The 12329-nt window shown below is 36.6% G+C and overlaps 1 protein-coding gene across 2 annotated transcripts; it reads right to left on the reverse strand.

The window, feature by feature from the left end:
• Positions 1-1032: 1032 nt before the first annotated feature.
• ccl25b (chemokine (C-C motif) ligand 25b) lies at positions 1033-3891 on the reverse strand. Of its 2 annotated transcripts, none has more exons than XM_007552643.2 (5): positions 3780-3891; positions 3340-3440; positions 2111-2228; positions 1791-1902; positions 1033-1699 (listed from the first exon to the last, which is right to left on the reverse strand). In XM_007552643.2, exons 2-5 carry the CDS (start codon positions 3401-3403, stop codon positions 1691-1693), a joined length of 303 nt encoding a protein of 100 aa, XP_007552705.1. In that variant the 5' UTR covers positions 3404-3440; positions 3780-3891; the 3' UTR covers positions 1033-1690. The 2 variants fall into 2 exon arrangements, with proteins under 2 accessions (XP_007552705.1, XP_007552706.1); XM_007552644.2 differs by having other exon boundaries at positions 3788-3877.
• Between the last annotated feature and the right edge of the window lie 8438 nt (positions 3892-12329).

Raw genomic sequence — 12329 nt, forward strand, 5'->3', positions numbered from 1 at the left:
AAACACTTTTCTTCTTACCTGTGTTAATTATTATGCTTTTAGGTTAACTTATCTCAACAACGTTCTTTTAATTTAGCTACTTCCCTTTCTTACACAAACGCAATATAGTGAAGCATAGAGGGTAATATTTTATTAAATATAAATAAAAAATTTTATAATATCTCAACCTAACCCTATATGGACTATTTATTTATTTAATCCTGATTGATGTGTAGCACACAAACACACCCTGTAGAACTAGAAATAACTTTGAAATATTCTTTTACCTCAATTTTTTGTTTTAATGTTTACTTTTGCGCCATCAAGTTATTGCAAGTGACGAGTAAAGAAATTAGTTCAAGGTTACATTAATTATCTGCGCCTGGTGGTTTGTTCAATCAGTGAAAGATGCTTAGTTTTTTTTTTAACAGTGAGAAAAGAATCTTAATAAATCTCAATCTAATATTAACTCACTTTATTATTTTCAGTTTTTCATAAAAATGTTTAATAAGAAGGGAAGTGTAAATCATTAAGACAGCTGTTCGAGAAATTATGAGACAGTTTATTTATATTAATATAGCTTAAAAATAAGTCATCAATATTACACTGGAATAAAACTTTACAAAAGAAAAATAATAATCAGATCTACCACAACTTAAATTATGTGCGAAATATCGCTACATCAACTAATTTCAAATACACATTAACAGCTATGACACATTAAATAACTTTAATAATTGTGTTTTTACTAATCATAAATCAACATGTTAAATGATAAATAATGTGCTAATAGTGATGAATTAACATTAATATTGATGAATTAACAAAATATGCTAATGATACTTTATGACTAATATTCACCTAAATCCTCATCACTTATATGGCTAAAATATTTTAATGAAAAACCTTCACTTTCTGCAAACATCCAAGGTTTTAACACATGAAAAGTTTGGAAGTCATTATTCTTTAATCCATCCACGTCACACTTAACTACCCGTGTCAGAAAGCGGTTCGTTTTTAACCGTACCATCAATCTTTGGGAAACAGGGTTTGGTAAAGAGACGGTTTTATTGAGCTGAGAGATCGTGCAGTCATTTAATGCTGATGCCAAACAACACAAACAAGAGATCCCTGCGGGGAAAGCTGGGCTTTCCTTCTTGCTTTCACTTCCATCAACTACTGGCTTGAAATCAGGTCAGGGCTGAACTGATTTAGAACATCTTGATGCGTGCTGTTTGTTTTTAGAAACGCACAGTTTTTGCTTTTAATCCATTTTTTTATTGCAGGAAAAACAATGTACATTTGTTGTGGATACAAAAATAGTTTGCTGTATATATATGCATATATATATAAAAAGAAAAATCAGCTTATCACAAAGGTGTTTCTTTTCTTTTCTTTTTTTTTTTTACACAGATTTACTCACATTTTAAAGCTGCCAAAGAGTGGCTCATTTTTAGCAGGTTCTACACATCATAGAGAAGTGGACAGTATCAGCAATGGCTCGTATAAATGAAATTATTGATACTGGCTATAACTTTCATGATAAACTATGATTGTGGTATAAAGGACTGCTTACATGTTTTACATTCACTCTCAGCAACAGGAAATATAAAAATAAGTGAAACACAATCCACGTGATCGAAGATGACAAACGACGCCTGACAGGGAGGTGAAGTGACCCCTCTTCTCTCTCCTCTCTGGTATTTCTCCTTTAAAAACTCTGCAAAGACAAATGTTTTACGAAAGGTGAATGGATGAAATTGTCTGGTAGGCGTTAAGACAAAACTGCAGGACTGTGTTATTTTTCTTACCTTTTTCAGGGTTTTTCTATCGACAATGCTCATCTGCTGCTGCACCCAGGTCTCCGTAGGATTGGCACAAAGGGTTTTCCTTACGCCATCGCGCCTCTTTTTCATGGTAAACCTGCACACAGCCGAAACGTTTTATAGTTACTTCTACCATTACACCCTTTTTCTTTTCAGATTGCACTGCTTTGATCTGCCGCTGGACCCGTTCACCTGCTCATTAAACATGTTATTGCATTTACACCCCCAGAAGCTGCCAGTTCTAACTACGCTACTAAGCCAAAGGCCAATCAGGCAGTAGAGAGCAGGACACATTTGGTACTCACACAATCGCTCTGATGTTGCAATCGCCATCTGTTTCCTGTATCCTGTAGCTCTCGATGTTCCTCTTAGGAACTTTTTCATTCTCTTTAATATAGCCAAGGCAGCAGTTGTCATAGGAGCCTGGAAGGGGCGAGCAACAAAAAAAGATGCAAAATGTGAGGGATTTTTGCAGACATGCCCACTTTTTTAGCAGCTGACTGGATCTTTACTATTTTACTTCATCTTTTGGTAAAACATGAAGTGTCTCGCTATGAACTCTTTCCTCTTTTTTCTTTTTTGGCATCGAGTTGTGAAAACATTGGGGCTCTGAGCCAACATCATCCGGGAAGGCTCCTCCCCCAAGATCCCCATCGTGAACTTAAGAAGGGGCAATTAATTAAAAACTAACAGAATGTGAATGCATATTGAAACTTAGACGTTAAATCTTTTAGTCTGCTTATTTCTACTGCCCTGCTCTGTTGTGCATCTATGTTCTGTGAGCATTAAGACTTTCAAATTAATCAATCAATGTTTCAGCAAATGGAACCAAACAATGTTTGCACTGCAGCTAATGCAACATTATTAATGTTTTTTATAATACCATTTCTTTAATAAACTAGTAGCTTTGTCGTGCGTGTCTGCTACTTGTGAGAGGTGATAGTTCAAATATTTCGGGGAGATCTGAAGTCTCATGGTTTGATTTGATAATACCTATTAAACTCATCTCGACTGAACAAATTTTGTACCTCAAAGTGTTTTCTGACAAGTACGAAAGGATTAAACAACTGGCTCACTGCATCACTCCCCATGAGAAAGTCGTTTTGAAAAGAAAGTGCTTCAGTTATTCGGAGCAAACAGTTTTTCTCCTGCATTAATCACATCTGTCATCACCGCCAAGTGATCCATATTTGACAAGTCCCGACAGATACAACCTTAACGTGCTGCGGTTAAAAGCCTTTAAAGAAAATGATGCCCACGCTTTGAAAAGCAATTGTTTGTTTTGTTTTTTTTTATTTTACCCTCTGGTTTTGTCTTCAGTGACATGTGGTTTGAAGATCAATTCAAGAAGATTTCAACTTTTGTTTCACCAAAACCTCTAATTTTGCCAAGTTTTTTTTTCAAGTTCTGCAAAAACAAACCATATACGGTCTAAATAAAAAAATACTAATCTGCCTAACACTGACTCACTAAGACATTTAAAATTGAATGCAGAAGAACTGCATCCCACTTACAGCTAATATTGTCCACTCACCTTGCGCCACACTCAGGTACATGCAGGTGAAAAGCAGAAGGATGGCAAAAACTTGAAACTTCATGGTTGCTGCTGTTCTTGCTGTTGCTGCTTGCTGTTCGCTGGAGAAAGAGAGAATATCAACAAATCAAACAACTCCCCTTTCATACACAGATAAATTATTTCCAACACAAGCCCCCCATATCTGTCCTCCTGCACCAAACATGCTCTGACCTCTGATTACGTATATTTAATTTGTCTGGGATCCCGCTGTGTGCAGCTGTTCCTTCTCCAGCACACTTAGTTTTGCTTACAGAAATCTAACAAGATCTGAAAAATGTACAGCTCCAACTCTCTCGCACCACTTATCTGTGGCACAGAATTGAACTCAGTCTCTTTTAAAACATGTTTGCAAAACCAAAGATTGCAAAATCAAGAGAAGAAGCAGAGTAAAAACTCACGTGCTCACATTCAGGACTCCACACGATGTCTTGAAAGAAAAAACTTTTTCTCTGACCCAGTTTGCTTTGAGCCAGTATTCTTATAGTCTGCCTTCCTCCTTGCTCAGTCTTTACCACACCTCCTCCGTAGATGCCATGAGTAGATCTGCAATTTGATCTTTGCGGAGTGTGAGCCTACAAAATGAGTCATGTCATGAAAATGAAGCACATCACCTCACACAGATGCATATCAATACCACCCTCTCGTATAACTGGAATATTGATTTCCTCTGTTTTTTTCCCAACATGTATTAATTGGATATCTACAATGGAGTGCTAAAGTTTGATAACACTACATATCAAACTTTTAAACAAAGTTTCCAAATGATAAATCGACCTGCCTCTATGAAAAAATAGTAGAAACATTGATATGATGTAAATAATAACTTTTTTGGTTCAGTTTTGTTGGCCACAAAACTTCGGACAACAAGAAGCAGACTTAAAGATCTCAAATTGTGAAACATCTTCCCTGATCTAAAGAAGTTCCAGGACAGATCATGGACAAGTTATTGACATCTGGATAGAGTCAAAGTGTAAAACTTTGATGCCCCAGTGCGTCACATTGACAGAAATTATCAAATGAAGACAATGCAGAACAGTGAGGAACTCTCCTACGTAGGGATACCTAATTAAAATTATTTCAACCAAATCGAACAAAAAACTGTCACAAAGGCTTCTGATATTTATCATAAAAACAAAACACGTAGTTATGATCCCTTAAACTTTTAAGAAAAACAATGTGTGGACAAAAGTCCACCTGGGCTCTCCAAAATATGAGAAATAAACGACCTTGCTGAACTGATATTAAAACAAATCTTTTGTCGGAACGCCGGCTAATGCTCAACAAAGTACTTACATCAGAAATCTTATTTTGACAATTTAGAAATGTTGAAAGCTGCACTGTGAACAGTAAATTACAATACTAATACTTTCTGTCACGACAAACCTTGAATGTGAAACTGTCTTTTATTAGACGGAACGATTACATACTTTAGGAAATAGTAATGTGGGAACGACAGCCATCTGCTTCTGATTGGTTGATCGGAGCTTTGTGATGTCTCCAACTCCAGATGTGCAATGTAAAAATGTTAACTATTAAAGTCTCATTTGATACATTCAGTTATTTCTTCTTTGGAAAACTTTGTTTTAAAACACATTTCTCAGTAAAAGATTTCTGTCTTCAGGTTGAACAGTTCAACCCACAGATAAGTTCAATGCTTGCAGCACTGAAATCTGATCATTTAACCACAGTTACAGCAACAGGAGTATTGCAATGGATACTGTGTAGAAGATTCACGTCTGTTTTCTTTTAAATCTCCAAGCTATTTATTAATACTTATCGTCCTCCTAAATGTATCACATTGGTCACGGTCTGATTGCTGACCACAGACAGCCAACACCACATCTGTTCTGTGTATCTCTGTGGGAGGCTGTGGGCTGTTTCGGGTTTTTGTTCATCTAAAACTAAAGCCAAGCCTGAAAAAAGGCCGAATGGAATCAATCCGAAAATTTTTAGAAATCTGAGATTGTGTGCACATTTCATTAAAACTTTTATTTAGATGAACATGTCAGAAGTAGAAATTGTCAAAAGTAGAAATTGTGAAAATTGTTTTTTATATATACAAATGAAGGATTTTCAATTTGAAACAAGCGAAATCTTCCAAAAAATATATAAACAAAGAAACATTTGCATCATTAAACATCCCTTCATCCAGAACTGTTGCGTTCTACTGAGCTGCTGTAGTTCAGTGAATTAAATGTCTCCTGTTTCTTGCCTGATTGCTGACATGTACTCCCTTCTCTTCAGTGATTACAAAGGAAGACACAAGTGTGAGCAGCTGCAGTTTGTTCAGCAATCAAGCCTCTTCAAACAGACTGCAGCAGAACATCAAAACAAGTACTTAGTGCTTATTTAAAAACTCAACTAGCTTGCCAAAAGAGAGCTGCTGCATATTTCTCAAGATACTGGACAAGACAAACAGGACAAGACTTAATTTTTTTTTTTTTTTAACGGTTGACTTTCTTTGTGTCCTTTTTGTTTAACACACATTTAGGATGTGTTTTTGCAGTATTGCGGAACTGTATGGCTTTTGTTCTTCATGCTTATTTTCCTTCAGCTGCTCACTTTTCTTTTCCACTTTTGGATTCTTGCCTGCCCCAGCTCTGGAGTTTTTCCTCAAACTCAATCTTGTCATAATATGAGTAGCATTTTAAACTAAATGAAGACTAAATCTGTGCAGCACGTGCTGCTTTAAAATCTGTTCTTCATCTCCACTCATTAATGTTTTAATAAATTCATGGAAGCATTAGTGATAAGTATTTAAATACGAGCTAAGTCATCCTTAAAACTTAAAGATGAATGAAACCATTTTGTCTTAAAGTCTGCTGTGCATTGAGTTTTATATAGGGTTATAATGTCATTCCGTCATCAAAATACATACCCAGACTTTTCCTTTGAAGGTGGTATCTAAACACTTGCTCCTACTCTTTACCTACTTGCTCCTACTCTTGGAGCGACAGTCCCCAGTTCAGCTTCAGCCCCACAGACCACCTGTCCTTCCCCAGTCAGATCCTCCAGACTAGTGGCAGCAGCATTTAGCAAACACCTGGTGGAATTGCACGTCTGCTAAGCTTGTCATATAAACTACAACTTGTAAGCAGCATCAATGGAAGGCAAGGAGAAGCACTGATGTGATGATACCTAAACTGCTCATCCAAGTTAATTGCATTTCAAACCACCCACGTCTTCTGCCGTGGTCCGAACGCCAAATAAAACTTCCTAATTGCATCTCTTCATGCGAGTCTCTCGTGGTTGAATTTTTGCTTCATTTTGTCTTTATTTTGAATGAAACCGTAGTTAATTTCTTTTAGATGAAGTTTTAATGTCTCTAGGGGGAGAGAAAATGCTGTGTGGGTGTTGGTGATCAAACTCTTGGTGGTCGGCTTTGGCGGACTCTTGAACAGTCATTTATGAGAATTTTTGGGGCGAAACACAAACAACAACAAAGAAACCTGAGAAACATTCTTCAACGCCCTCATGAGATTTTTGTAAAACATCTCCAGACCCAGCTCCTAAAATGTTTATTGGACTGACAGCCTCTTCTTCATACTTTCTTTTGTTTCTCAGTTTGGCCTTTTTCCTTTGTTTTCTGGACTGTGTTTGTCATTAGCTTCAAGTCTGGAAAAAAAGAACAATAGTTTCGCCTTTTCAAGTTCTTTTCAGTCTGACCTCAAACATTGCTAATTTATTTTGGTTATGTCTGTCATTTTGTAACTTTAGCGGACACACACACAATATTTGACCTTTCACCTACAACATCTCTACTTTAACATCAAGATGGACTCACCAGACTTTAGGTCTTGTCAAAATAAACTCTTTTCCAATGCAGGTGAAATTCAAAGTAATCAGAATAAGAGGATCATAAAGCTTAATCAAATCATAACTAAACATTAAAACCTGCTGTGTGAATGTATACTTCATGAAATGCAAACTGTCTGCTGTCTTCGACAGCTTCTGTGAGTTTGTTGAAAAACATGTCATTGAACAGAACATATTACTTAGTCATATCTTCAAAATTAATGACATCTTCTCACGTTTGACTATTTCTAAATACTTTTGCTTTTTTACCTCTTCATGATGCATTTTTTGTCTCATACAACTTATATTCTGGAGCAACTTTCAATCTGGAAAACATGGTAGTTTGCGTTTTTCTGTTTTAATTTAATAAATCATCATTGAATAGATTTTAATTGGATTTATAGCAAGTTTAGCTACTGATTTAGTTTATTACTGATTCTTTTTTATAGTCTTTAGCTAGCTTAGGTCCATATATTAGTGTTGATTCTCATTGACTTATTCTTATATATGTGAGGAAGATTGTTTGCTGTAAAGGTAAATAAATCATAATTATATATAGTTTGATGTTAAGGATGATTTCCTTCATATCAACTGGTTGATTCACAAAGTCAAACAGTAAAATGTGTTTCCGTTTAGCCTGATTGCCCAAATGTGGGAAGCAGAGTGAAGTTGTGAAAACATGCAAGTCGTAGAGAACAACACAAACCTCAGAGTCAATATTGTCAACAGCGTTGTAAACTAGATCTTCACCATGCGCATATGTTGTGAAACATGAGGCAAAACTTCACGGCCTATTTCACTTCCTGCACTTATGGTTGTCTATCATCACCTCCACACAACATTGTTCTTTGAAGCGATGTTGTCAGAAGCATAAAATTCAGCCGGGATGGTAAATCCTTTCAGCTCAGTATTTCTGGAGAGGTGCATGTGCTACAAGCCAAATCTGCTGAATATTTATGCAAAAACTTTGCCACATGGGGAGGATTTACAGCACCATGTGTAATGAATTACAAGGCTTAAAGCTTTGTCGCGCAAATTGCACATTCACATGTGACTGCGAAATATCTTCTCACAGATTGGAGCGAGAGCATCGGATTTCTATTTTTTATTCATGTCCGTTGGGATTTCCTGCAGTTGAACGCCGTTTATTGTGGGAGTGAAAAGTTTTTACTTGTAGCCAGAGTTAGAAAAGTCAGCGCTCAGACAGAAGGGATCCATGTTTTTATTCTTGCAAAAACTTTGACCCCCTTCGCCCAGTACTGTGTTCAACTCTTCAACATGCTGTCATTTAGAAACAGGAAGCAACTTTCACTTGCTTGTTAAGCACTCCCCCAATTTTTTTTTTGTTATTTCAAGTGAGCTAGCCATGTTTTCCAGGGTTACAACATATTTAAACATCTATTTGAATTACTGAGTAAATGTACAAATCATATTTAATAAAATCATGTGTCTGCATCTGCCATTAAGCAGCAGTTTTATTCCATGTCTACACCTCTAAGTTGATGATCACCCACCAGTAACTGTTAAGAAAATTAGACTAAACCCACAAAACCAATATGGAAACCTCTTCCTAAGGCTAATTAACAATTAACCAAGAGAATAGTAATCAGTCTTCATGATACCGTTTTGCGAAGGCAGGGCATCTTCAGTCAGAGGCTTCTTCAGATTCAGTGCATTACAGACTGTTACAGAAGATCTTTCCTGCCAACAATCTGAATTTAATGTGTCTGTTGAAGCAGGGATGCATCTAAAACCTGCAGGACAATGCTCTTGAAGACTAGAGTAGGAGACTCCCTCTAAACAAACAATAAAATAAAGAAATGAAGTCAGAGAATCCAACTGTTTTTTGCTACTTTTTTTAAACATTTTATTTTTTGCTTACACTCATACCGCATATGAAGCCTGTAGTAATGCCTTATACCCCAGATGCATTATGGGTGAGTGGTCTGTTAACTTTCCTTAAGGCAGCATTAAAGAAAGTTTTCACTCCAGGCCTCAACAATTTGTAGGCGCCTTGATAAGAATTACTTTTCACAGTTTTCCAAACGTTCCCAGTGATTGACATGTCTACATCTGAGGTAGATTTGGTAACAAAAAACCCTCTGATAGACCCAGTGGTTACATAAGACTGAGAAAAGGACGTTCCTCTTGACTTTGTTGTTAAGGCAATTTGAGGACAGAACAGAGAGTGAAAGTAAAATCTTACTCAATACCCCGTTTTTTTCTCTCTTCTCATGCTGGGTTGTTGCAACAGGCCTTTTATTAGAAGACACTCTGACATGTCTCTGTTGGATATCTCGGCTGGATTCCAGCGGCATCAGATTTGGGGTCTCTGCTCAATAACGAACCGCAGCGCTCTGAGCAGGTTGCAGTACTCAGTACCCACTGATGAGCTGCCACGTATTAAATGATCTGGAGGCTTTTGAAAGCAACCGATTTAACTTGATCATGGTTTATAGTGGTGTACTTAAAATTTTGCTTGTCAAATAAAACCTTTTTGCAATAAAAAGCAGCGTTTATAGTGTTTTCTAGTCTTTTTTTCACTTCCTCAGTCTAACACTACTTTCTAATGAATGTGCTGCAGATATGAAAACATGTTGTGCAATACATGTACAAAAACGTGACTGTGAAAAAAAGCTTAATGGACATTTAATGTTTTTGATCATACAATTTTAATCAAGTTCTTTCGTTTTATTGTTTCTATAAATATATTTTTTAAAGCTTAAATAGGAAGCTGAAGTAAAATACAACTTGCACTGGCTTTGGTTAAATTATTAATATTAGTGTTAGTTTAGGATTTCACATTTGGTACATGTTTACAAAGTAACAAACCACTTTAAACAATTAAAATGTGTTTATTTTGGAATTCCTTTTTGTTCTGCAGTTTTTTCAGCTTTTTGCTTTTTTTGTTGATAAGTAAACGATGAGCAGCCTGGTAGTGGCAGGTATCTAAACACATAGCTTCTTCATTTTGTAAATAGTTTTGGAATGATGATTTAATTTTTTTTTCTTTCCTGAATCTTAGCATGGACAAATCAAAAGGTGTTGTGCTGAACAAGGAAACAGAAAAGATTTAACACACCAGCTGAAGTGTGGAGCCGGAGAACGGTTACTCATTGCAACATCAGTCAAGGACCTATATTTGATTTGGACTGTCACCAAAATCATGTCAAGTTGTCCTATTTCAGACATTTGTGAAACATACAGAGCAGTAAAAAAAAAATATTACTCCCATGTAGAATTGTTCTGTTCTTGATTTTATCATCAAACAACACATACAAATGCAAAGTGAATGATCAAATTCATTCATTGTAGGAAAAAGCTATTCAAGCCAATTTGGTCCTATTTAAAAAATATAATTGGTCCATTTGTGAATCATAAATTTATTCCAGGATACTTTTGGGTTCAGTTTCACTAAACCACTTTCAGACTTTTATTTCTCTGCTCCATAAATGAAGGAAGCTATTGGGAACATGCCAATAGTCTCAAAAAGCAGATTTAGGCCAGACCCAGAGGTCACCAAAGGTCGCAGAAGAACACCTAAAGCACCGCAGATCTCATTTGCCTCCAAACTGGCGACCATTTTAGAGTTCCAAGGTGCAAACCTCCTGCTGATTAATGACTTTCCTCACAGTTGCCAAACACATCCAGCTGAACATTTGAGATGCTGTGGATTGACCTCGAGCAGTTCATTTACATCCCTCCATTGCAGCTAAATTAAAAACAATTCTGCAAAGACGACTGGGCCAGATCACACTGCATTGTTCGCTCTTATTATTTAGCAATATCTTGAGCAATTTGAGAATTGAGAATCTGTTCGACTTTCTAACATCGCTGAACCTAAGCAATGGTCTTTTAAATGTTTTCAGTACAATGGAAACTCTGTGGCTTCTTGTGCTTAAGGAAAGGATTTCCTCAACCTCAGCTTTTTGGGCCTTTGTTTGTTTTGACTGCTTGGGGCCAGACGTTCAGAGCACAATAATGGCCAAAGGTTTTGGCATTGGCACGAATGTTGTGTTTGGCAAACGTTGTAACTTCAGCTTTTTAAGATGACAGTTAAAGTCATTTTTTATTTATCCTACAGATTGATCTGATGTATTAGAGTAATTGCAAAGAGCTCCATTGGCTCAAAAAGTTTACTTAGCAATATAACATTTTTGAAGATATTGCAGACCTGATAAAAAAAAACATAGATTAAAAAAAACACACATTACAGTTCACCCTCAAAATCCTTCATATTCTCTAAAGAGATGAGTGTTGTAATTACCTGGAAAAGGTTTTCTTCATCACCTTAGCTGCAAGTTCATTACAGAATGGTGCCGCCACCGTTGCAAAGCTTGCTTAACATCAGCAGCAGGTTGATGAGAAGTGAAATCATTTGGGCAACAGCTTTGTGATAAAAGAAGGCACCAATGTAACCCCTTCTGTCCAACAAAAACATCAAGGACAGAGACTGTTCAGGATGACGGATAAGACAAGAAACTGATCCAGAGCTGTTTCCCCTGATAAACGAATTAATCCCCCTAACAATTGTTCAGAACATCTGGAGAATCACTTATCTGGCAAAAAAGGTAAGTATTATCATGACTCATGTGTCCTGCCAAAAAGTGAGGTGTCTTGATCCAACCCATGTGTGGCTGTTTCTCATAAATCGGAACAGACTTACTCACAACTTTACCACGGGACAATGGCAAGGATTAGGAGGTGCACCCAGAAATCCTCTGAGAGCAAATTCTTTCAACATTTGTGTTGAGACGATCTGCCTCCTTCCCATCCTGATCACAAGGCGAAAGTGATAAAGAAGTGACTCAAATTCATAACACAGAAATTTCTGGGAATCCTTGTAAATTTGGGGTAATTAAAAAAAAAAGAAGCAGACACACAGAAGCAAATAAAACTGCTCGAGTCCCAATACTGACATAGACCAGTCAGAATTTTGTCGAAAGTTCATACTTACTCAGAGTCAGAGGGAACTGCAGAAGTTATGAAGAAAAGGAATCAACACTGTTAATACCGATTCTTCACATCTGGTCTTCAGTTGTTCAATGTACTGAGCTTGGATTTCATCTGACAGGTCAGTATAAAGTGGCATATGATATTGAAGAAGAAGGAAAAAGAAGTTTTCCAAAGTAACATGTTTAAAAAATCAGAAG

Source organism: Poecilia formosa, unplaced genomic scaffold (assembly GCF_000485575.1).
Source record: "Poecilia formosa unplaced genomic scaffold, Poecilia_formosa-5.1.2 Scaffold52, whole genome shotgun sequence".
Lineage (NCBI taxonomy): Eukaryota > Metazoa > Chordata > Actinopteri > Cyprinodontiformes > Poeciliidae > Poecilia > Poecilia formosa.

Excerpts from the sequence above, each read along its gene's own strand:
- ccl25b (XM_007552643.2), bottom strand. The coding sequence starts at position 3,403 with ATGAAGTTTCAAGTTTTTGCCATCCTTCTGCTTTTCACCTGCATGTAC. Across the intron at positions 2,229-3,339 it reads GTACCTGAGTGTGGCGCAAG|GCTCCTATGACAACTGCTGC; the intron begins GTGAGTGGACAA and ends CGCCCCTTCCAG. Across the intron at positions 1,903-2,110 it reads TGCAACATCAGAGCGATTGT|GTTTACCATGAAAAAGAGGC; the intron begins GTGAGTACCAAA and ends GGCTGTGTGCAG.